This window comes from Cottoperca gobio, chromosome 1 (genome assembly GCF_900634415.1).
Source record: "Cottoperca gobio chromosome 1, fCotGob3.1, whole genome shotgun sequence".
NCBI lineage: Eukaryota > Metazoa > Chordata > Actinopteri > Perciformes > Bovichtidae > Cottoperca > Cottoperca gobio.
The window spans coordinates 17,799,999-17,823,918 of NC_041355.1; the positions used below are offsets into that span (position 1 = coordinate 17,799,999).

The 23,920-nt window shown below is 42.0% G+C and overlaps 3 protein-coding genes across 10 annotated transcripts; 1 reads left to right on the forward strand and 2 right to left on the reverse strand.

Annotated features, from left to right (window-relative positions):
* The first annotated feature begins 301 nt into the window (after positions 1-301).
* Positions 302-7,015, forward strand: cant1b (calcium activated nucleotidase 1b). Of its 3 annotated transcripts, none has more exons than XM_029434901.1 (5): positions 302-458; positions 4,192-4,767; positions 4,893-5,033; positions 5,274-5,477; positions 5,877-7,015. In XM_029434901.1, the coding sequence occupies exons 2-5, from the start codon at positions 4,242-4,244 to the stop codon at positions 6,245-6,247; spliced, it is 1,242 nt and encodes a 413-aa protein (XP_029290761.1). In that variant the 5' UTR covers positions 302-458; positions 4,192-4,241; the 3' UTR covers positions 6,248-7,015. The 3 variants fall into 3 exon arrangements, with proteins under 3 accessions (XP_029290761.1, XP_029290760.1, XP_029290762.1); XM_029434900.1 differs by lacking the exon at positions 302-458 and adding an exon at positions 1,928-2,059; XM_029434902.1 differs by lacking the exon at positions 302-458 and adding an exon at positions 2,195-2,322.
* Positions 7,016-7,068: 53 nt separating this feature from the next.
* On the reverse strand, positions 7,069-14,821 carry ogal (O-GlcNAcase like). Of its 5 annotated transcripts, none has more exons than XM_029434865.1 (17): positions 14,433-14,821; positions 14,206-14,257; positions 13,800-13,896; positions 12,223-12,354; positions 11,783-11,954; positions 11,568-11,666; positions 11,281-11,420; positions 11,035-11,179; positions 10,446-10,544; positions 10,083-10,345; positions 9,830-10,004; positions 9,364-9,449; positions 9,089-9,181; positions 8,913-9,001; positions 8,719-8,839; positions 8,496-8,625; positions 7,069-7,517 (listed from the first exon to the last, which is right to left on the reverse strand). In XM_029434865.1, the coding sequence occupies exons 1-17, from the start codon at positions 14,503-14,505 to the stop codon at positions 7,381-7,383; spliced, it is 2,103 nt and encodes a 700-aa protein (XP_029290725.1). In that variant the 5' UTR covers positions 14,506-14,821; the 3' UTR covers positions 7,069-7,380. The 5 variants fall into 5 exon arrangements, 4 of the variants coding, with proteins under 4 accessions (XP_029290725.1, XP_029290718.1, XP_029290745.1 ...); XM_029434858.1 differs by having other exon boundaries at positions 10,446-10,559; positions 12,223-12,353; positions 13,799-13,896; XM_029434885.1 differs by having other exon boundaries at positions 7,070-7,517; positions 10,083-10,327.
* A 1,221-nt stretch (positions 14,822-16,042) lies between these two features.
* On the reverse strand, positions 16,043-23,604 carry LOC115006517 (peroxisome proliferator-activated receptor gamma coactivator-related protein 1). Of its 2 annotated transcripts, none has more exons than XM_029428902.1 (11): positions 23,369-23,604; positions 21,728-21,832; positions 21,447-21,602; positions 19,451-21,128; positions 19,262-19,315; positions 18,111-18,987; positions 17,821-18,024; positions 17,630-17,690; positions 17,413-17,534; positions 17,158-17,309; positions 16,043-16,419 (listed from the first exon to the last, which is right to left on the reverse strand). In XM_029428902.1, exons 1-11 carry the CDS (start codon positions 23,462-23,464, stop codon positions 16,319-16,321), a joined length of 3,606 nt encoding a protein of 1,201 aa, XP_029284762.1. In that variant the 5' UTR covers positions 23,465-23,604; the 3' UTR covers positions 16,043-16,318. The 2 variants fall into 2 exon arrangements, with proteins under 2 accessions (XP_029284762.1, XP_029284681.1); XM_029428821.1 differs by having other exon boundaries at positions 17,630-17,693.
* Positions 23,605-23,920: the final 316 nt, after the last annotated feature.

The following is a 23,920-nucleotide window of genomic DNA, read 5'->3' on the forward strand; positions in this document are numbered from 1 at the left end:
TAGCAACAAGTGGCCTGTTGAATTGCTCCAAAATAACCTTCATGAAGGTTAATATGTACTTTACTTGAAAAGATGACTATTCAACTTTATGGTTATTTTGGAGGCTGTAGTTTGTGGTGAGGTTGTTTCAGAGAGCTGCTTGTGTTCCTAATATTTTCTCCACCCCATTTATATAAAAGAGAGTAGCTATATTAGATATCAGAAAAATAGACTTACTTCTAAACATTTCTGTAATTTGTTTAACTTGTAGTCAATAATAAATCAGTCTTGGTTAAAGGGAGTGGTTAAAGTATTTTGGGTATCAGTTGCTAAGGTTTTGACAGACAGTGGGGAGTTGAGCGTTGACATCAGCTGGTTCAGTCTCCAGGCAGAAGGAGCTCATCGCCGAGAGATTCCTACAGTCCATTAAATATGGCCAACCGGCCGGGCTTTGAAGACCTGAAGACTCACTGCGATAGGTAAGCCCTGATGGTGTATACATCACAAAATGACGACTTGACAAAGCTTAACTCTGTTCAACGTCCTAAATCCAGTCACTAAGCTTGTTGGTAACACTAACGTTAGCATGGCTTACGTTAGATTTATGCTAGCAAGCTCAATTTGCTAGCTAACGTAGCTTCATAGCTAACATTTTAAAATGGAACCGGTGTTTCCAACTCTTCATAAGCAAGTGTTTAGTTGACTTTATACTAAGCGACATGTCTTTTATTCTGAAGTACGTCGACGTTAAATCATTTCGTGTGATTTGAAGACAACGTTTTGAGGTTGAGTTTTGAACATTTTGTTCACTTTTGTGGAAGCTGGTCGAAGTTTACTAGTGTTGCCGGTGCTTTACCGACTCGTGTCTCTGTGCCTTCGTGGCTGTGAAAGTGTTAAATTACACTAACTATCAAAGCAGAAATGTTTCTGAAACCATAACGTTATCATGTTGGCACTAATAAAACACGAACGAGGACTGGTCAGTGTGGAGGTAACCAACTACCTGTGTGTCTGCATCTATTGCGTCCTCTGGCTTTCAAATATAAGTCACTATCTGTTAATGGTAAATAAAAATAAAAGGTTTTATTGCGCTTGTTGGGTGTTTTCAGTGTTTCTGAAGGTCAGGCTAAACTAACAGATACACAAACATTTACTCTTTGGTTGTGTTCCTGTTTAACGGCGCACTCAAACTTGCTTCAGTGTAGAGTATAATATATAATGCCATTGGAAACTTCCCTGCAAACTTCCCCCACAGAGGGTGACCGTGAGATGTGGATGAAAGCTCCCCCCCAAAAAAAGCTAGTAAGTGTAATTTAAGATTGATGAAATGGGGGGGGGGGGAAAGCCAGCAACATTTCACATTTAGTAAGCTATAACCTGCACATATTTGGTAGTTGGTTCGAGCCTCATTAATAATAGAAAATGTATATAATTTCAGTTTGACATCCTTTTAGAATTAGTGTTAAGGTGAAGAGGCAACAACAAGCAGGACACCGTCGAGCCTTAAACAGTGAAACGCACAAAAACACACATCTAGAAGTCGGTGCTGCCCGTGTTGTGACCTTAAATGACACATAATGGAGACTTGGATGTATTAAACCTCATATAGTTTGTATCAACATCAACCACACTTGAAAATCTGTTCAGTCCTCATTGAAAGTGCAACCGTGGCTTTTAAAACTGGTTTCAAAACTCTTTGTTCAAGATTCACTGTGCTCCCCACCTCTAATCAGCACATTTTTTTTTACCAGGCCTTATTTGTAAATCCCATTATTATTATTTGAACTGAAATGGTGTTTCACCTTTACAGGATTGGTTTTTAACTTCTTCTTTCTGATTGTCCCAATAAATATTTAAACATTTTTGAAGCCCGGCATTCTTTCTTGAGTGTACAAGGAGGGTTAGAAACTTGAGATAGTGTAATGGAGAGAAAAGGAGGAGACTTGGTGAGATGGAGATCAGTTATTCATGTTGGACAGACGAGAGGGCTGAAAGGGACGTGGAGTTTATTATGGAATGCGTGCGAAGCAGAGCAACATGATGGTTACACCGTGTTCACGGGAGAAGAGGCAAAGAAAGGGTGAATAATTGAATTCTTCATACATCGTACAGGGAGACAGTGTTTGGGTCTGTGCTGTAGAGGGGTGGGGGAATAGGGGCCATGCGTACAATAAGGGCATTATTTGTTGGCTGAGTTTGCCAATTTGACATGTCTGCGTGTGTGAGCATGTTAGTCAAGGAGTATGAACTTGTTCAGAGAGCTGCTGAAGAGAAGCAATGGTTACCAGTTGTACGGGATGTAGGATTATGTGCTCCACTTCAGTAACACCAAATAGCCTCTTGGTAAATATTTCTACAAACTGGTTTGTGTTCACACCCATATCTTTGAGAATGTATTCATTAAAGCAGACGCTTTTCTTCGGCTGCCTGATATTTCTCTTTCACAGAGACGAACATTTTGTTGATGCTGTTGTGACATTTATTTTGGGTGGCTAAATGGTGATGATTTATCCATTTAAGTGCTCTGCCCCTCCTAGATATAGCTTCAGCTCTATCATAAATGTGTAATTTATAGTTGTGTAATTTTGTAATTGCTAGGCAAGTGGTTTACTTGTTTGGGGAATTGCTTTTCAAACTGCAGGAATAAAGGTCTGTGGTACTACATGTGCAAGAAAAAGATCTAGTAAACTTAAGCAGCGTTCATATCTGTTTTGGGAGGTAATGCTTCAAAATGTGTTTTAAAGACTAGAGAGGCTGGTCAGAAATGATAATATTGGACAGTTATTGCTAGACAATGATTTAAACAGGGATAAACCACATGAGTCAACTGTGTTGAAGCTTATTTTCTACACCTGTTGGTTATCGTTGACTACGGAAAGGTTAAGGATCACCTCAGCACTCTAGTGCTCACAAAACAAGTGCACCTATCGTATTTCAGGTATGTTGGCACGTCATACCGTGTTTGTGAAACTTAAAATAATTGAAGAGCCGATTTCAACTCAAACGAAAGTAGACAATGGCTGATTATAACTCACTAATGTGGACCTGTTCATACCCTCAGTGTGTGGATCCTGTTAATTGTCTGCACAAGTTTAGATTTGGACATTTGGTGAAATCTCATGTATTAAACTTGTTTTACTGGCTTCTAGCTTCTAGCCTCTAGATTTGTTGATGACATTACGTGTATTGCCAGCAGACGCCTACAGGCATGACAGGTGTCAAACTGATAGTACTGCGCAGCAGAATTATAGGAAAAGATGATCATCGGGTACATTTTAATAATCCGATACGATCCATTAGTCTAAAGAAATCTGTCTAACTGTCATTGAGGTGTAGGGTACATTTAGAGTTGTAATATATCCAGTATTTTACACAGGAATTACAAGTTCTTTGTTATTCGAAATATTCTAGTTTAAACCATTTTACAAAGTTGTGCTTTAAGCTTCATTTTGATTGTTTCAATGGTGCTGACCAATCACAAATGCTAAATGCTCTGTGTGTTTTTGATGACTGGGTTGAGCAAAAGTGCATCCATACAAATGTTTTAACAGTTTGTTGTTTAGGAGAAGGAAAAATACTTTAAAATAAGTATTTTATTGGTATATAACATAGAAGGAAGACATCATTTAACATTAATGTCAGAACAGAGCGAGGTTAGTTGTATTCTTGTCGTCCTGAGGAAGTGGGACGAGCCAGCTACCTACTCAGTATACATATTAGAGATTCTGGGTGAACAGTACAACAAAGCTTTGTTGTGAACAAAGAACAATAGAAACAACAGCCTATTTTCCCAACTTGTTGTCCCCCCCCCCCCCCCCCCCATGTTCATTCTTTCATCTTCCCCTGCCATTGTGTTCTTTAATCAAACATCACACAGATCTTTGATACAATTAACAATACAAAGCATTTACAAATATGGATTTTTATTCTTTTAAGCTGAAAACGATGCCATATGTAATTAACATTACCAGAAAATTTGACATGTGATTTGAATACCTAAATAAATGTCTAAATGATGTATATTGATATTTTAAGAAAACGTAGCCGTTTTGACACAGTGTAATAGGAATACAGATATTTAAAATAATTTATTTTTTCCTTTTCTTACAGTTTTTGCAATTGCACTTTTGTCTTTGTTAGTTTGTGTTACAGTTTGTGCTATACCACTTCCTCCATCATGCCTCTGATTTGTCTCTCTCTGCTCAATCCCAGCCTTTAGTGGTCAGTCCGAGCCTGAAAGTGAGGATGGAGACGATACTTCCATGACCTCCTTTGGCGTTGCCGTCCGAGGCCTCCCCCTGGCCTTGGCGTCCATGACACAAGCTACCGCCTCAGACTCGCGCTTCCACCCTAAATGGCGGGCGATCACTGTGGCGACCCTGCTGGCTTTAGTGCTCATGTTATACCTGAACCGGACAGTAGGGGGCAGAGACCCTGCTACCAGAGGTTACTACCGCAACGGGGTTCACAGTTTGCAAATGCAGGACGACATCTTCAGGGACACAAACGGACAAACCGCACAAAGCCTCTCCCGCCACCAGAGAGGGGAAAAACTTTACAATGACACATACCCGCTAAGTCTGCCAGAGAAGACGAAGCACGGCATCCGCTACCGTATCGGTGTGATTGCAGATCTGGACACGGCGTCGCGTAGCTCTAAGGATCAGACGTGGTTCAGCTACATGAAGAGAGGTTACCTGAGTGTTTCCAACAACGCTGACAGACTGGAGGTGGAGTGGGATGCTGAGACAGTCACACTGGAGAGTCATCTGGCTGAGAAAGGACGAGGTAGAGAGAGACACACACACACACACACACACACACACACACACAGACAGAGATCGCTGCTCGCTATATTGGTGTTCTTACATCAGTGTGTTACCTCTATGTTTGATGGACTCACTGTGCTGCAGGTATGGAGCTGTCTGAGTTGGTGGCGTTCAACGGCCACCTGTACAGTGTGGACGACCGTACGGGCGTGGTGTACAGGATCGAGGGCAACCAGGCTGTCCCCTGGGTTATATTACCTGACGGTGATGGCTCCGTCTCCAAAGGTCAGTCTCCAGAAGACCTCTTACCTCTATCTACCTCTATCCATTGATACACGTAGATCCTCAAACAAACTTTTATTGAACGTTCTGATTTACTTCCAACAGCACAATTTCTTTTGCACTCAAAATGTCTAGAACAAATGTAGTCCAAAGACAGCCAATGCAGCCGTTCTCAGATTGTTTTGATTTGTGTTTAAGAGGTTCACATTTCTTCTCACAAATCGATCCTTGTTTTGTGTGCAGGGTTCAAGGCGGAGTGGCTGGCGGTGAAGGATGAGCACCTGTATGTTGGCGGCCTGGGGAAAGAGTGGACCACGACCTCTGGAGAAGTCGTCAACAACCACCCAGAGTGGGTGAAAGTCGTTGGCTACCATGGTGATGTGCAGCACGAGAACTGGGTGCCGCACTACAACGCCCTGCGGAGCGCAACAGGGATACAACCACCAGGTTTTTACTTTTTTGGGGATTTCTTCTTTATAGTCTTGTCCACATACAATGATTACTGAATTGGCACCAAGGGAGTAGTTTGTGTTTTGGATGTCGGGCTCGTTAAGATGAAATAAATAAAACTGTTAGTGCAATGGTAACACAGCAATTCACTAACTGTATTTCAAATAATTTTGGGTTGGATTGGAAGATAATGTTGTTTGCACTTTTAATAAAACCCTCCTCTGTGATTTAGTGCTTTATGCATCTTTTATTGAGAAAATAAGCTGTTGATGACGGTATTCTTTCAGTTCTGAGTAATGTGTGCAGCTCTTCCCGCACACATTACATTACATGTGTCATCCATGATTGACGCTCACAATTACAGTCTCTATAATTCCTTACCCTCTCTCCCTATAGGCTACCTTATCCATGAATCAGCAGCGTGGAGTGAGCTTCTCCAGCGCTGGTTTTTCCTCCCTCGCCGCGCCAGTCACGAGCACTACGAAGAGGCTGCAGATGAGCGGCGTGCCACCAACCTCCTGCTGTCCTGCCCCACAGATTTCAGCTACATAACAGTGCGGCACGTCGGACCGCTCAACCCAACCCATGGGTTCTCCTCGTTTAAATTTGTCCCAGACACAGACGATCAGATTATTCTGGCCCTGAAGTCAGAGGAGTATGCAGGCAGGATTGCCACCTACATTATTGCATTCACGCTAGACGGTCAGGTGCTGATGCCCGAGACAAAGATAGGGGATGTGAAGTTTGAAGGACTGGAGTTTATTTGAGAAGGACAGCGCTGAAGGTCTGCAGGGGTCCTCCATGGTTTAGAAGATTAGGAAGTGGACTGTAGATGTGCAACACTCTTGTTTTGAGTCCGTAGTATTACATTCCCCTCTCAGTTCTACTGTGCAATAATGTCGTATGACCCAAAGCTATATATTTCATAATTCTATTGTATGATAATTGAGAGCAGCAAGAGAAGGTAACAGGGAAGGAGAATGCCACACCACCACCAGGGAAGACATTTACGTGTCGTAAGATTTGAAATGCTATTATGTTTAAGACACTACAGATATTCCAGGAGTCTGGGGAAGAAAAACAAACTTTATAAGCGAGTAGCCGTCAGTCGATCAAGCACCAGGCAAAGTGGATCTCCTCCCCTGCAGCCAAACTGCTGGTCAGACACTCAGGGGAACAAACAGGATACAATATTTTAAGGGATAGAATCAAATGTCCTTAAATTACTTGAAATATTAGATATACTCATAGCTCTGTGTTTTATCTTACCTGTTCAGACACGCATAAGTCTGTCATATTTATATTAATGTAATGGGTCTAGTTACAAGATGCATATCAACTTCTGATTCATAAACTACATGTGATAAGTTTTTCTTTGGAACAGGTCCACCTCACATTTATCACCTGTCAATAAACTGTTGTTAGCTTCTCAGGACAGAAAACGAGTGAAGCACCAGCTATTTTTATTTTATTTATACAGTAACCATTCATGAATTCATTTTGTATCCTCCCAAAATACAAATATTTAAAATATCTTCTCGTTTGAATGTTTTGTTATTTATTTATCTTGTTTTTAATGAGTCAAACAGATGCAACAAATTAGGAACTTAAGGTTGTTAAATGTTTTATTTTTAACAAATGTATCTTAAAAATCTTTACATTTTAAAATGTTAATGTCTACAAAATCAGTATTGCATTACACTTTTCATCATACAGTACTTTATTGCACATTTCCTTGACTAATGTTACAACTTTGCACAAGAATGGCTACTAAACTACACAAATGATATTAACTGATCAAAAACGATGATGAATTTCAGTTTGAAATGCTGCAAAGCCATTATTCAAAGTTTCATCTCAACATTTCAAACCTGAGGAAAGTCCTAGTGATTCATCTTGATCACAGGCTTGTTCCCATGGCGATGATGTCTGGAGGTAGACCGGCCGGCTGTATGGGTTTGAAGAAGCCCAGTTTAGTGTAGAAGTCGAGCATCCTCCGATCGCTCTGCCTCAACTCACAGAACATTCCTCTGGAACCTAAAAGGTATGAAAATGAGACTGAGATTATTGAGATGTAATGTTTGTTCTAGAAAACGTAAAGTGTGTGGCCTTTAGAAAAACCGAAGCTTCAACTCTCAGCTGGCACCAGTAATAAAATTGCAGGAGTTATTAATTACTTTGCCTGGAAACCTTTACATGTCAACAGCTGCTGGAATTAACTGGTGTTAAATTCCCTCATTACAGATAGATGTTGGTCAGGTCACCATTGTGCCCCTGAGCAAGGCACTAATGTAATGACTGAACAGTTCCTCCTCGTGGAAATAAGCAACGTGTTAAAGGGACAGTTCACACTAAATCAGAATACATATTTGTCCTTACCTGTAGAGCTATTTATCAATCTAGATAGTTTTGGTGTGAGTTGCAGAGTGTTAGATATCGGCCGTAGAGATGTCTGCCTTCTCTACAATATAATGAAACTAGATGGAACTCGTCTTGTGCTCAAAGCTGCAAAAAAATAATTAGAAAAACTCACAAGTAACTTCTCTTTCCAGAAGTCCTGACCTGGTTACTCGAGATAATCCACAGACCTCGTTTTGAGCGGTTTCATGTAGGAACTATTTTCTTTCTACCGGACTACACCCACCAAGTGAGCACGAGCACGAGCCTCTCGCCCTGCACGCTTCCTTCTGTGCGGAGATACAGTCGGTAGAAAGAAAATAGTTCCTACATGAAACGGCTCAAAACGAGGTCTGTGGATTATCTTGAATGACCGGGTCAGGATTTCTGCAAAGAGACATTGCTGCTGAGTTTTAAATGTTTTTATTTATTTGGCGTTTTGAGCACCACAAGCCGAGTGCCATCTAGTTCAAACTTAAACCAAAAAAAATGTAATATGTATTTTGGATTTTGGGGTGAACTGTCCCTTTAAAACTGAGTTTGTGAATTGGTTGCAGGACAGTTCCATAGGGCGCATCTAAGAATGATCAAAAGGCCTTGTGCAAGGCCTCGACCTACCACTGCTCCTGATGGAGGACAACAACCGACCAATCATGCGCTTGGCTGGAGAGGGATCAGTGACCCGGGGCAGCACTTGTATGGTAACCAGGGAGGGGAAGTCCTTGAACACTGAATCACCTAGTGCCCTCTAGAGGTAGGAGATAAGAAAATATATAAGTAATGTATTTTATCATCATCTTGCATTCTGAAAAAAAACCGACTAGATGTTGCATTTCATCACCTGAATCTTGGCTGCGGCTGGTTTGGCGTCGATGAGCGCCAGGGCGTAACCACACATCCCGATCTCATCCTCCAGGACGAGAGCACACTGAGGGGAGGGGGAGATCTCACCTGCTGACAGACTGCAGGGGGCCAGAGGCAACATTAGGCTGAAGCATGAAAAACTCCAGGAAGAGAAATGTGACTCCTTCTTACCCGTCACAGATCAGTGGAGGCTGCATCATCAAGGGGACTTTGCCCTCTCCTGCGCTCTGCATCTCCTTGAAAATCCTTTGCACCTCCAGCTAGTACAGAGAGCAAAACTGTGTAACATCGACTGCTGAATTTCAACAAAAACTGTACCATGATGTCTGAAGAGCTTGTATCCTGACCTTGTCCTCAGGGCAATACAGCCGTATGCTGTAAACCGCCGTCATGGGAGGATGTCTGAACAGATCCCTGTTTCCGTGGCAAGGCAGCATTCTCTGCAAGTACAAATACTCAGTATATTCATGGAGAAATATGCTGAACGATATTTAATGAGATAACAATACTTGCTGCCTTGTCATAATAATGACACCCAGCACTGCAGACTGGGAAAAATGGCAGATTCAATATGATCTATGATTTATTTTTTTAAGTTTCAAATGTCTTTAGATAAAGTTACCTGTAACTCTCCAGAAAGGCCTCCTCTGAAGCCCCAGGGTTCAGGATCATCGTTCAACAGCTGGGCTGAGGGTTGAGCCTGCCCTCCTATAGAAAGCACATCATGTGATGCTTTAATAAGTCAACTTTTATGGATTAAAATGAGAGCTATAAATATGGTTCAAGATGAGCAACATAATACGTCGGACTCTTTGTTGTCATTTTTGAGCACAAAGTTCACTGATTTAACTTTTCTGTCAGGCTGCACCCCATAGGAAAATAAACAGGATGCCATCTGTGTGTCTTTAATATTTTCCTCCTATAAAAAGAATACTCAACCCACAAACTGATCATTTGTATATGCATGCACACACGGTGAACGAAGAATTAAAAACAAATTAAATAGCTATACAAAAGGTCTAATACTGTATCCTTTACACGGCGACCTGTGTGGTTCGATCAGCACCAGCAGATTCAGATTTTCTCACCGAGTGTTTTCACGTAGGCTCGAGCCAGACCGACCCCACTCTTGATGTCGCAGATGTAGTTGTAGAGGTCGTACAGAATTCTGCGGTTCGGGGCGTTTGACAGACGATTGAACATCTGCACCACCGCTTTGCACATGTCATCGAACTGCTGTGCTCTTGAGCGCCACTCCGCAGTCTGAAAAAGTGTTTACGCATTAATTTACAGGATGAAGAACATTATTTGCTTTTGGGGGGGAAAGCAAAGCAAGACTACCTTGTCTGTCTCTGCGGTGGCAGCCCAACTGTGGTTCTTGAGCCAGTCCAGCTCCTGCAGCATGGTCCGGGCTGTCGGGCCGTATTCGTATGGCAGGTAGAAGAGGTCAGACAGCAGCTTCAGGTCATCGAGGGTCAGGGGCTCCGCTGTGTACAGAGGGTTCTCCCCAGCTCCAGGAACATAGGAGCTCTCTCCCATGTCCGTCTGCATGGGCTCCTCTTCTGACGACTCCTTCTTGAAACGAGCTGCAGGACGACAAGGGCCTGGAATGATGAGGAGAGCGATGACACTGATACCCACCCCACCCCTGCCTAGTTGCAGTTTAAGTTGTTTAAGTTCAAGTGTTCTTTGATGAATCTCTACCTCCAGGTTGGTCGGTGCTCATAAACTCCTGCAGCCAGTCGGTGAGAGCCAGCGTCAGGGCTTTCTGAGGGCTGTAGCAGGGGTCCTGCTCCTCATCGTCTGGGGATGGAGAGACTGAGAGACAATCCACACTTCAACAGATCATTTATATATTTCAGCGAGGGCTGTGTTTGAGCAAGAATCTGGCGATGCAAAACGTAATTATCCCAGTCCCTGAACAACACAGCAATTACTTTGTGTGCAATCTGAACAAAGGAATTAACATTTGCCTTTATCAGTAAAACATTTAAATAAGGTGCTTGCAGGTAAACAAATTAAGTAAATAAAAAATGTAAACAGAGTGTTAAACACGCATAATCTTTTTAAAACTTAATTAAGAAATGTTTTTAAAAAAACGATAGATTATCACAATACATAATATTGCTATATTCAAGTGTATCGATATTTTATGACCCTAATTTCAGCTAATCCTGTTTAGTTGATGCATATCAGTGATTATGGGAAGATCTTATCGATCTCATGTTTTGGGGATTTTCTGTGTATATGCCAAAGCAGATGGCAGCACCGAGAGTGTCATTTCATTTCTCACCCATTTCCACATCCCTCTGTCCTCCGTCAGTTGTTGCTTTGCACCACGTAGCCAAAGTGTGGATGGCCACAAAGTTTGGGTGGAACTCACAGTTGGGATTGGTGAGCACTCCTCCCAGTTTGGAGATCAGCTCAGTGGGACGATCCTATCAGGAAAATATCAATTGTAATAATTATTTCCAGATACAGATCAGATTAGAGACCGCTCAAATTAACAAAAATAAATACAATCTTTGGGCAAATTAACCTTAAAGGGTCCGAGGAACAGCCTTTGGGGGTCATAGTCGTTTGCGTGGATATTGTCCCAGATGACTGGTGCCCTCCTCAGGACGGAGGACACCTCTTCTATGGACTCAACAGAGATTTTGTGGGATACCACTTTAGGACCTAAAAAACACAAATAGGCGAGAGAGAGAGAGAGAGAGAGAGAGAGAGAGAGAGAGAGAGAGAGAGAGAGAGAGAGAGAGAGAGAGTAAAAAAAAGTGATACAACTGTACCTTTGGCTTCTTCAGTGGAGGTTTAGTGCAGCCTCACCAGTCCACAGTATATCTATCCCAGGCAGCAGCTTCTCTCCCACAGTGTGCAGGTACAAGGACTGGGACACGTTGGGGGTACAGAACGCAGCACAATAATCTGAAGTTACAACGACAGAGCGAGTGTCAATGATGGGAAACTTTTACCCTTTACAGAAACAAACTGCTACTTAAAGAACAAGCGCACTGCAGTTTAAGGCAACCCCACCGCCTGACCTGTGGGACAGAAAAGGAAGGTCTCAGGGTCTCCCAGGTGCTGGTACACCGCATTAGTGATGGCCACCTGAGCGTGGGCGAAGGAGCTAAAGGCCTGCTTATCAGCTGCACACATCTCAGTCTCGATGTCATCAAACAGTAAAGAGAAGGACCTGCAGCCAAACTGCCTCACCTAAAGGAGAGAGAGGACAGCTTTAGAGCTCTTAACAACATTATGTTTTTACTATACATTAGATAATAAAGTTATTCCACCAGGAATAAACCCGCTACTAGCAGTGTCAGTGATATCAGTTGGCCGTTCACCTACGAGCAGTGGATCTTCTATTTTACTGCGGCATGTTTCATATAAAGTAATATGGTGTCCAACACAAACCCTTTGAGAGCCATAAAGCTACAATTATCTCTCATGCTCCACACTCCATCTCTGCATAAGTCCTAACCTGACCCAGCTTCCTCTTCAGGGCAGCAACCTCTTTGGGGTTGGAGAAAGTAATGTCCAGGCCGGGAGAGATCGCATAGACGAACTCCACGTCGTGCTGTTTAGCTGCTGATATCAGGGCGATGAGTTGTTCGGGAAAGAATAAGAGATAATATCTAATATATAATATATATATAGATATATAGATATAAATATTATATTATATATATATAGATATATATAGAGATAGATATATATATATAATATATTAATATAAATATATATATAGATATATATATATATATAGATATATATATATATATATATATATATATATTAATATATATATAATATATTAATATATATTAATATAAATATATATATATATAAATATATATATTAATATAAATATATATATATATATATATTAATAAATATATATATATTAATATAAATATATATATATATATATATATATATATATATATATATACATATAAATAATAAAAAAAACAGTTTGCAGAATCAAACCATTAAATTATAGCCATTTGGATTTAAATGTTTATGAAGAATTGGTCAAAGTACAATATCGAGCAGTTTATTGCTCTCGCTCTTTCTCTCTCTATACAAAGTGGGGATTTTAGATAATTTATTCTTTCATTGGGCCGTTTAGTTCACACCATGTCCGACATCATTCAAGCCTGTGATTTATGCAAAGGTACAATAATCTGTGATTATATACAAAGTCCACTGACAGTGTCTGTTTTGACATGCACTTTGAGTCATTGCAGACATGAGAGTTGTAATGGGTCAAACTTCATTTTTGATAAGATGCTTCCAAACTGAGCAATTAAACAATGTGTCCAAGGAGATAATGGTGACTCAGAAAGGGACTTTGGTAGGACACTGATACAAAATGAGAGACAACTTCAGTTCAGTTTTAATGAAGATCCTAATGCCAACACGTACTCCATGATTAGACTACAGGTACCAGTTCACGATATTTTTAGTCTCAGGACTCTTAGCAGGAAGATTATCGGCCATTAGGGGGTTTTAAGAACGCGTGGGTCGCGATGACACACATGAAGGATACTTTCAAAAGTAGGGGTCGGAATGAAAAAGTAATCTAAAGTTATTAATATAAATCATTATTATATATATATATATATATATATATATATATATATATATATATATATATATATATATATATATATATATATATATATATATATATATAAATAATATATTCCACCTTTGTTAGGCAGTTGTTGCACCAAAACGCAGTTATTTAATTTAGTGCGAGTGTTGCCATTTTCTCTGTACAGATGTGGACAGATTACTTTTTATTCAGACCCTAAAAAATGACATCTTGAAAAATATAATATTGATACCCAGGGAGTAGTCAACTCATTTTTACTCTCTAAACAGTTCTAATAAAAGAGAAAAAGTAGAGAGGCTGAGGTGCTTTGTCAGTCTTTTGTGCTTTTGGTCATTGGGTGGTCCCAGTCAGGCCAACCTCCAGATCCCAGAGACACTGATGAGATTTGTGATTTTGTTCAATCAACACGGAGGACATGTAGAGGGGTGAAGCTCACCTGCCTCCTCTGCAGAGTACAAGTCCCTCCAGTACATCCTGTGTTTGTAGTCGTCCTTGGGGGCGTACAGGTACGTGTTCAAACCCCACTTCTGTTCTCTGTAAAACACCAGCCAATGAACAAATTCACATCAACCGTTATGTCAGTTGTTATACGATGATAGATTATTGTAAGTGGTCTGTCATTGTGTGTCCAGAAAGTGAAAATGAACCTAGGCACCAGGAGACGCTAAATAGTGTTTGTCCAGTGTTAACCTCTCCCCTGTACCCAAATAAAAGGTGCACATAAAATAAAGTATGAGACAACACCCAAGATGAAGCCATTTTTGGGACAGATTCTGTTTGCATGGGAGTGTTTAACCTCCAGTTTCAGTTATGTCCCTGCAATTGTACTTGGAGGCCACAAACCTTTTAAACAGCTCTGTTCTCTGCTCCATAGTCCATGGTCGCCCATAAAAACCTGCATCAAGCAAGAGGTCAGGTTATGCACCAAACCTCACCAGAAGTGATCAATACATGGTTGATATCCTGAATGCATTTCTACAAAATATATCTGAATTATGATTATGTTAGCTTGTAGCGCAATTTGGATGTTTGCAAATAGATCAACACTGGGACGGTCCCAGTCTGCTCACCTTCCACTACCCCACTGATGAACCGCCTTGTCCCAGTGTGAGGTCGGCCCTTTGCACTGCCTGGTTTCGACATGTTTTAAGTTTAGTGTTGAGTTGTCGTCTCTTCTCAGTCTCTGCTTCCAGCTTACTACTGCTCAGACAGGAACTCCAGCACTGACACCGCGCTATTATCAGTCAATAGCTGTGTATGCCAGCCTTTAATTTAAATGCTTTTTATTGCCCCATCCTCTCACGCCTGCGCAGACCGGTCAGCTTTAAAGCGCCTGCAGCATTGCGCATAATGACGCTAACATGGTCTAAAGTCTGTAGCTGTAAATACTGTGAAAGAATAATAAAAGAATCAGCTCTTGTTGTTGTGATGACTGAAGTTCACCTCAGATGCAGGAGGCGCCTGCTGACAGAACGTGACCGACTACCGGGCGGACGTCTTAAAGGGACAGTTCACCTGAAAACACGAAGTTAGCAGCCACAAACAAACACTTTGCATTTCATAGCTCTGCAGTAAATATAGCTCATATGCCAGATATTCTGACGTAAGTGGTCGGTTTCCCATCTTGCAGTGCTGTGTAAGATAATATGTTTATCTATTTGTGAACATTGTTCCTCTTTGTGCAGTTCTCATATGAGTATGGCACATGACCTTATGATTCTTTACTAATTTTCCTTTTGTCACTTTATTTGGCAGTATTTGTGACTGATATTCACAAGCAATCTAAGCAGTGACTGACACACTTATTAAGTTGAACAGGCTATGGGCCTATGTCATTGTTAATTGTGGTTTGAGACATATATATACACTGCTTGGGTTATTTTCCTCAACAAAATAGCTTTTTAATTACACCTACTCATTCTCCCTCATTAAAAAAATCAAAAATGCAGATGTAACATTAACGTTGGCTGTTTCATTTAGGTGTGCTAGATTGCCATGACAATGAGCCAGTTGGGATACAATGGGGCCCTCGATGTGGAACTTCATTTGTAGAACAAGAAAACTTTATGCTATGTTCATTTTATTAGTTACACCTTTGATCATTCATTGTCTGCCATGAGGGCTATTTAACAAGCAGAGAAGTTAAAGCTAACCGAATAAAAGTTATTAGGCCCTGTGGAAATTTTGGATATACCCAAATTAAATCCACATTTGATGCCACGTCTTTGATATTTGATGGGGCAGCCTTCACTTGATGTGATGAGTGTTAATGAAGATGCCGACTCCACAAGGGATGATAATGAGGGTGCTGAGGATCTGAAGGCAGCAGATCAAAACAAACTACAAACACTTTGAGCTGATGTGTAAAGAGAGTTAAAGAGAGACGATTAAGATTTTTTTTTAACTGTACAAGATTTAAATTAAGATTAGAGGCCTGCAAAACAAATTGGCTGGAATAAAAAGAAAACAGAAACATATAGAAGATAGAGCTTAAAGCAGAAACAGGATTCAGGGTCAGTACAGGTCTGTAATCACTACAAGGAGCTGACATTTAGACTCGTTTGTACTGTGGCAGTGGACAGTTTGACTTGTCAAACATACTTAACTCATAACATAACTGGTTGAAGGCTCCCTGCATAAAATAAACCAAATTAGCTAAAGTTGACAGTTCATGAGGAAACACAATTAAGAGCCTTTATTTTGTTTATATACAAATATACAAAACTTTACCAGTGATATGGAATTTAACTCTTTAGTAGACAGCATGCTATCAAATTAACAGTGCTACATATTTGTACATATTAACGCATGCGTTAGAGTGGAAACATGAAAAAACTAACATACAAAAGATTGCTACATAAGAGCCATACGGCTCTGAGGTTCATGAGAATAAAACATGTTCTTTTTTAACTTTGCCACATCTAGCTTGGTGTTCTTGTCCTCCCACACGGCTCTGCTAACTCTTTATTCCTCTCTGGGCCTGTTTCAGCAACGAATCAAAGTCAAGGTCCTCAAACCTGCTGTTGGCAGGAGACGGCTCTGCATCTTTGTTTGCGTCTGAGGAAGAGAAGAACATTTACAAGCTCACTGTTAGGTAGCAAATTAATTATACATTTTCTTTAGGCACTTTTGGGGAAGTTAATTTAAAATATGCGTTATAGTTGGATGTAACTAATGATAATAAGCTAATGATTGAATCAATGAATCCACATTCTAGCAGGAATATTATATTATAGTTTCCATGGTGTAGGCTTGGGTAGCACAGTATACCAGGATATTTAGAGATCCTTACGGTATGACTTACATTAGTCATAAATACTGTAGCTCATTTATTTTTTGATGCAGTATTGATGCGATGTATTGAGGGTCAGTCTCTACTGGTGCAACAGGCAGCTGAGCTCAGAAAGATGGCGACTACGAGTGGCGAGGATAACGTAACAGGACTAGTAAAAAAGACAAAGGCCTCTGTCTCTGTTTTGTCGGTATTTTGGGTTCAATCTTCTTCCAACTACAAAAGAAGTTTAAAGCCATATTATTTTTATTCACCGTCCAATCTGCCACCATGCGCACGCCGTGTGTGACGTGAGTATGAAGTGCATGTGAACGAGGCAGTGCAGTGTGTGTACAGTTTATATGTTGGTGATAAAATGCTACAACTCCTCAGGTCCCAAGCCAAGTTCCCGTGTCTTGCCTTCTGATTAAAGCACGCTGAGAGCAAAACTATACACAGCTAAACTTAAACCGGGGCTTCGCTGTAGCGCTGCACTGCACTCTGTTTGTGGTTTTGAGTCTCACCTAGATCCGCGTAGTGCGAATTACAGAACTGTCTTCTTCCACCAAAGCAGATGTCAAACGGCAGCTCATTGGGCTTCCGTAGTTTGCCGCCGTTATCGATTGCTGCAAACGCATCATCCATGTTGTAGAAAGTGACGAAAGCGTAATGGTCGCTATGGGAAACAAAAGGCGCAGGGTGTTAATACTGATAAATACAGACGAGTTGTAAAAGGCAATAAAAACATTTAAAACATCATTTAAATTGTGCACACTTACCCTCTATCTCTAAAGTGAAGCGACACACATTCCACATCTCCGAACTGAGAGAAGCGCTCCTTCAGTTCGTCGTGTGTCATAGACTTGCAGATGCGTCCCACATACACCACCCTGCGCTCATCCTGAAAGAGCATTTTTATAATTACTCAATACACAATCAAAAATAAATAAATAATCCTAAACACATCAGTTTACACGTCAGTAATCTTTTACTCACTATGGCTTTAAGTTTCTGAATCCTGATCTCGCGCTCTCTCCTGAGCTTCCTGGACTCTCGGCTGCTGGAGGGATGAGAGGAAGACGGAGACTGAGATTACACTCGTAAAAGACGCAAACATTTTTGACATTTATAAAAAGGAACGGCTACATTTTCTGTTCTTTTTATTTATTATGTCAACATTAACTGACCTGTAAACATCTCTCCACTGCCGATGGCAAACCCGCAGGGATGGTGATCGGGATCTGGATGTGGACCAAGATCTGGATCGTGACCTGCTACACCTCGACCTTCTTGAGTAAGACCACCTGTAGCGCCGAGGTGGGGAGCGGGAAATGGAAAGAGAGGGGGATGACGACGAACATGAACTGCTCTCTGAACGCTTGTGACGCCGCCTGCAATACGGAAAAATTGAGAATTAGGACTGATGCACAAAGAGGACAAATACAGACTAATACTGAACATAACAGAGGAGGATTACTTTTGTCTTTTTGGAGAGGGAGATGCAGAGCTGGAGGAGGAGGACGACGACGAGGAAGGAGAGCTGGAACTGGAGTCCGAACAAGGAGATCTTCTTCGGTATCTCCTCTCCCTCCCTCTGGCAGGAGGGCTGGGTGGGGGAGTGGGCAGAGTGCACGGGGCCATCTTGTCTTCATCTGCACAAGCGCAGTCTGGCTCTGTGGCAGCGCCGTCTGAAAGGACTTTGTCTGTGGACGGGCTCGTCCCTGATCTGGTGCTGGGTTTCTCAGAGAGATCCTGCATCACAGACTTTGCATAGTTATCCACAGCCCTGATGGTGTTGTTAACCTCACAGGTGGAGGTCTGTTTTTTAGCACTTGATTCATGGGTCACCTGCAACTCAGAGGTTTTAGATACATCCTTGAGTTGAGAGGCTCTGCTGCGCTGAGGAGCACTCGTAAGTGAGCGGTCTACGGACCCGCAGTAATCATGATCTGAGAATACAGACGAATACATGTGAGGAGATGTACGAGCAGGGAGGAGCTCTGGGAGGTTCGGGTGCGTCTTCCTGGACGGTAGAGGACGGGGGTCGATTATCTGAATAGCCTTGGATGGGGGATTTTTGCGTCTTGCTGGCAGATCTTGAGTGCTGAGGATGATTTCAGTGCTGAGGGGCTCTGGGATGTCCGCACCGTCCGACGTTTGAAGATGTGGCGAGTCCCCAAAGGTTTTTGGATTCCCAGGTGATTCTGAAGTGCTTAAAGGTTCAAGTTCTTCCACAGCTGCTCGTTGTGTTCCTACAGGCTGACTTCTGTCCAAGTGTCCATCTGTCTGTACGTTTGAAGGTGAAGTAGCAAGTTTGGGCTCCGGCTCCTTCTCGCACACCCTCTCCACTTTCGCTGGATGAGGAAGAATAAAAAGGTTAAAAAGAAATTGGACGTCAGCAGCGTATTATTAATAGTCAAATAATTAAACCAATACCGGCTTTATATCATGATTTATTGGGAGAAACTAAGTAATTCTATGTAAAATCAGACACTCAGCGCCCCAAATATAGCCTGAAAGAAATGATCCTTTGTTACATAACCACATTTTACCACGACTGCGACGATTTGACAGTAATACTGGTAGTCGAATCAGGCACCTAAGATTGAAAGGTTTCTAATTACTCACCTTGCGTTTCCTCAAACTGTTCCAGCAGGCTGGTCAGATCAGGCGCCTCGATTCCTGAAGTAGAAGAACAAACAGACATGAAACTTTGGAAGATGCGGTTTATTTCTCAGTTAGCCCTTACTCTAAGCATCATCACACTGACCTCAATATATCATACGTCACATTAACAGACATGTCTCATGAGTTTACCTGAGTCAGCTGGTTCCTCAGACGGGGAAACACTGGGGTGAACCTCGGATAATGTCTCCTTTACTGGTGTAGGAGCCTCTACGGGAGCAGGCGGCTGACACTTTATCCCCCTCGCTGTATCTGGACTTGGTGATAGAGGAGACTTTGGTTCCAGCATGGCTTCTTTCGTCTGGTTCGGACTGCATCTTTGAGGCTGCGGTCTCCTGCAGTCTGAGGAAGATTTGAGTTGTGTTGAGGTAAGGCACAGTGCTTGAGGTTGGGAGGAGACACCTGAAGCTATCTCAGTAAGCTTGTTTTTGATTTCCTGGAACAGGGTGGTGTAGCCCTGCTTTACTAACAACACCTCCGTCTGTCTTTGAAGAGATGTGTCTGAGGATTCATTTTGGATTTGTGGAAAGTGCGTGGTGCGAGGGTTGGAGTTTAAGAACTCCACTTTTGACTCTGATGAGGAGTGGTCAGTGGTTGGGGATATTGTTCGGCTAACTGGCAAGGGGAGGAAGACAGGGTTTGGGGGATCACTACTGAGCAGTGTTGGCTTCTTTACTGGACTTTTTTTGCTTTCAGGCACAGAAATATCTGGATCTGCTGTGACATCTGGCTGCTGACCGGCAGCTGGGAGGATCTTAGATTCAGTCCTTGGGCGCTTTAATCCGCTGCGACGTAGATGAGAGGATGGTTTGGCCTCCGAGGGGTGTGGCCTCGGCGCAGCAGAGATGCCATTGTGACCAGGAGTTTGAGATCTATGGAGCTGATCGGCACCACTTCTTCTACCGTCTGGATTATGGGCTGCATTTGGTCCACAGCTGTTTTGTCGTTGTCCCTGTAAACAGAGGATGGGGGTCAGCTCCTTGGGGGTCTCAGAAACACAGGGCCACTTGGTGGTGTAGTTCCCCTGTTTCTCCACCAGGGGCTGTCTCTTTTGGCGCAGCTGCCTGTACTCTTGGAGGCTGAGTGATTTGCCCTTCGTCTCACCTCTGAGTGGCAAAACCTCGGCCTTGCTGCTGTTCATTTCTGTGGGGGGTGTTTGGGGTGCTGAGCAAGCCGGGTTTTCAAGTGCTTTGGTGCAGTTCAGTGGAACTGACACACCTTCACTCGTGTGCCCACTTGTTAGATTTTTCTCATTCAATTCCTTTTCCACTGATTCAGCAAATGAAACCACTTGAACGGGGCCAAAGCTCACCCTTTTCTTCTCTCTGGATGGCGGAGTTATGGATGAGTCTTTGTCCTGCAACCCGCTCTTTAACAGGTTGTCATTATCTCTCTTTTCATCTCTTGCCTCTTCCTCCTTTGTGTCCTCCAGAGTTACTTCGTCATCAGACACAACATTTATCTCTTCATCGCTCTCTTCGCTGGGCCTCTCATACTTCCACACCTCCTCCTGAGAGAATGTCTGATCCTTCCTCAGTTCAACCCCCTCTTCTTCCACACGCAGCTTCAGGCAGTACGGGTGCATGAGCTTCACCAGGTTGACAAGAGAAGTCGAGGTGAAGATCTCCACTTCAGCCTCTGCTTTCTGCTTCTTGGAGTGAAACAATGTTTGACTTTGTTTTCTGAACCGCTCGGGGGGGCCGTTTCTCTCCATTTTGCTCTCATCTTCCTTGTCTCCATCAATCTTTATTGAGAATGTCACATTTGATGATTTGGATCTTGGTCTGAGTCTCTCAGCAAGTGATAGTTCCTAAAGAGAAAAGAGAAATAAAATAAAAACTTCTTAAATGCCACTCGGAATGAAGTGCAATATTTACGCTATCCAGATATGCGTGACAATAACACAAGAGGCATTTGGTAAATGTATCTAAAATAAATAAAAAAATGTTACCCATTATTTTGAGATTTTAGAAAGATTCATGAAATCCTACTTCCCATCTCTTGGCATTTAAGACTTTTGAAAGATTGATTTAATACCAAATACATTTTTAGATTAATGAATTCTGTGCCTTTTAATACTTTTTAAAAGGTAATATAAGTGATTTCCGGCTTGTGAGTGTGCACCCACCACTGAGTGATCCCTGTGCTCTGTGTGGGTGAGGAGCTGGGTGTCTGGCAGGGTGTCGAAGGGAGACAGAGTCACGTCGTCATCCTCCACACTGTCCAGCATCTCGGTCAGGGCCGACAGCAGGGTCTCACTCTCTTCCTCCGCTCCACTCTTATCCTGAAAATGGGCACCAGTATCCACATTTATTCGTTGATATGCAAAATTCATATTCTACCAACAAGTGGTAAGTGTCAACTTTGTACTCTGAAGGAGTTCATGGAAAAACCTGCTTTAACTCTGACCTCTGAAGCGACAGTAGAGTCTTCAAAAATGGCCAGGATTGAGTGATCCATGCAGGACTGTGCGTCCATCTCCACGCCGTCCATGTCACTTCTACTCAGGACCAACTGCAGACACACAAACATTATATTACACTCATGTGTTGGGAATTTGAATGTACATTGATCTGGTCTATTCCTACCTCCTATAATCTTGCTGCCAATTCTGCCAATGCTTCAGTACAGCAGAGCTGATGCTCAATGCTCCATGTTTATAAAGCGATGAGCTAAATTAATGCATCGATAGGGAGACATCTCTTTGTAAATTAGAATTACTTACAGAAAATAAATCAAACTAACACTGTAACTCACAAATTTCATATCACAACTTCATATATTTAAAAGTCACGTTTTGTCAGACCAACACTCTCAAACCAAAAGATCATATATAAATCATATACTATTATTAAAGACGAAAAACAACATTTGACCAGGTGGAACCAGTGAATTTCTGGCATTTGCGAATTGATTGCTGATTCATTTTCTGTCACTCAACTAATTCTTTAATCAAGTAATTATTTCAGCTCTACAAAAACGGAATACTGCAGAAATATCTGAACCCTATACTGTAACAAATTCCAGACAAGAGACATTACATAGAATACATTACATCTAAAAGCACAATAAACACTCATGGTTTAAAAAAGAACAGAAATCAGTTATTGCACCGATGTCTCCACAGCTGGGATTGTTAGTTATATGCTGCACTGAAACTTAAGTTTGATAAGGATCATTTGCAGATAGTTTAATTTTTCAGAGTCATTAAGCCGGAAAACAAATGTGTACATGACAAAGTATGGACTCCTGCAGCCACAAACATTATGGGGGGGTTAGTGCATGAGAACGTGTCAATGTAGTGTAAAACTATATCTGTGGATTAATGTATAAACATGGACGCTGTCATAGAGCAATGCCTCTCTCTACCAACGTGTAATGATCCACGAGAGAAGTGTGCTAGATAGATGTACCAAATTGGGACATTCTAGTGAGTAGGATGTCAGATTGAGGGGAAAGTGGCCCTAGAGGTGGGTGCACAACCTGCAGTGCATGGGAAGTAGAAACTACAGCTCCCAGGGCCTGTACTGTAGTCACAAGGCATTTAAACCATGATCTAAACGCTCTTAGGTGACAGTTAAGCATTTCGTCTGAAACAACTTTATTTTAGACTTACAGCAAACACAAGCAGGGTTAAGTAAGACCCTTACTGTAAGAGTCTTGTTGAATAGAAATATCGAAAGGGTCTGGGGACAGTGCACTGAGAGTGCACCCTGAACATTTTGTACTTCAGAGGAAATGAACCGGCAGTTTACACGTGTAATTCATTGACGGTGGAGAATGTGTTAAACATGCACGAGGAGGTAACGACACTAACTAACGTGTCATTGAGCTGTTACCGTAACTCCACGAGTCAAGTAGCAGATTAATCTACCAGCTCTGCCAACTCCCTGGTTACTACCTCGGTAGTACTACAAGCCAGTTTCAGCCACGTGTCGCCATGCCCGCGTGTGGCCTCGTGCGCAGGCGAAATACCCCCTATTAAAACTTGGAAAACCGCTCGTGTGCAGCTATTTCGATTTCACTAAACTAAAATAAGCAAACCTGTACCTCATTGGGAGTGTTGTTGGTCAGAAAGTCGCTGTTGCCGGCATTTAAATCCCCGTCTTTCCCCCTCCACCGCACCGCCATCTTGCTGCTCCACATGGTCCGCTGGCAGGCCGGAGAGAGACACGTGGTTACCGACTGGAAGCGCGCGAAAAACACCGACCTGGGATCAGATTGACACCACCACCTCTTTTAGTGAGAGTGAGGAGACGAGTAGAAATCAGATCCAAGGTCAGCGATATGCCTCGTGTGTTCTTCATTGAGTGTCAATTAGTTTTTTCTTAAATAACGAGCTTCGGGATTTATTTTGCTGCAGAGACTCAGAAAAGGTAATGCACCAACTCTGTTTTTGTATTGATTATTCAGTAGATACAAATAAGTAGTCTGTTTTAAGGAACATGTTTTCATATAGCCTGTGACAACTTTTCGTGGAAATAATGGTTTGTTAAGCTGCGTTCATGTCACTTCAGTAGCGTCATTTATAAACGATTATATAAAGTTATTATTCGTATTATTCTTATTCTTATTATACATAGTAGGACTTTTAATACAGCG

What these genes read in the sequence shown, in the direction of transcription:
- ogal (XM_029434858.1), bottom strand. Translation starts at nt 14,505, where the DNA reads ATGTCGAAACCAGGCAGTGCAAAGGGCCGACCTCACACTGGGACAAGG. An exon ending in GTACTCTGCAGAGGAGGCAG is followed by an intron (nt 12,354 to 13,798) that starts GTGAGCTTCACC and finishes TATTCTTTCCCG; the next exon opens with AACAACTCATCGCCCTGATA. An exon ending in AGCCTACGTGAAAACACTCG is followed by an intron (nt 9,450 to 9,829) that starts GTGAGAAAATCT and finishes TGCTTTCTATAG; the next exon opens with GAGGGCAGGCTCAACCCTCA.
- LOC115006517 (XM_029428821.1), bottom strand. Translation starts at nt 23,464, where the DNA reads ATGTGGAGCAGCAAGATGGCGGTGCGGTGGAGGGGGAAAGACGGGGAT. An exon ending in AGCACAGGGATCACTCAGTG is followed by an intron (nt 21,129 to 21,446) that starts GTGGGTGCACAC and finishes TTTTCTCTTTAG; the next exon opens with GAACTATCACTTGCTGAGAG. An exon ending in CTTCACTTTAGAGATAGAGG is followed by an intron (nt 17,310 to 17,412) that starts GTAAGTGTGCAC and finishes TGTTTCCCATAG; the next exon opens with CGACCATTACGCTTTCGTCA.
- cant1b (XM_029434900.1), top strand. Translation starts at nt 1,996, where the DNA reads ATGCGTGCGAAGCAGAGCAACATGATGGTTACACCGTGTTCACGGGAG. An exon ending in GGAGAAGAGGCAAAGAAAGG is followed by an intron (nt 2,060 to 4,191) that starts GTGAATAATTGA and finishes GCTCAATCCCAG; the next exon opens with CCTTTAGTGGTCAGTCCGAG. An exon ending in TCTGGCTGAGAAAGGACGAG is followed by an intron (nt 4,768 to 4,892) that starts GTAGAGAGAGAC and finishes ACTGTGCTGCAG; the next exon opens with GTATGGAGCTGTCTGAGTTG.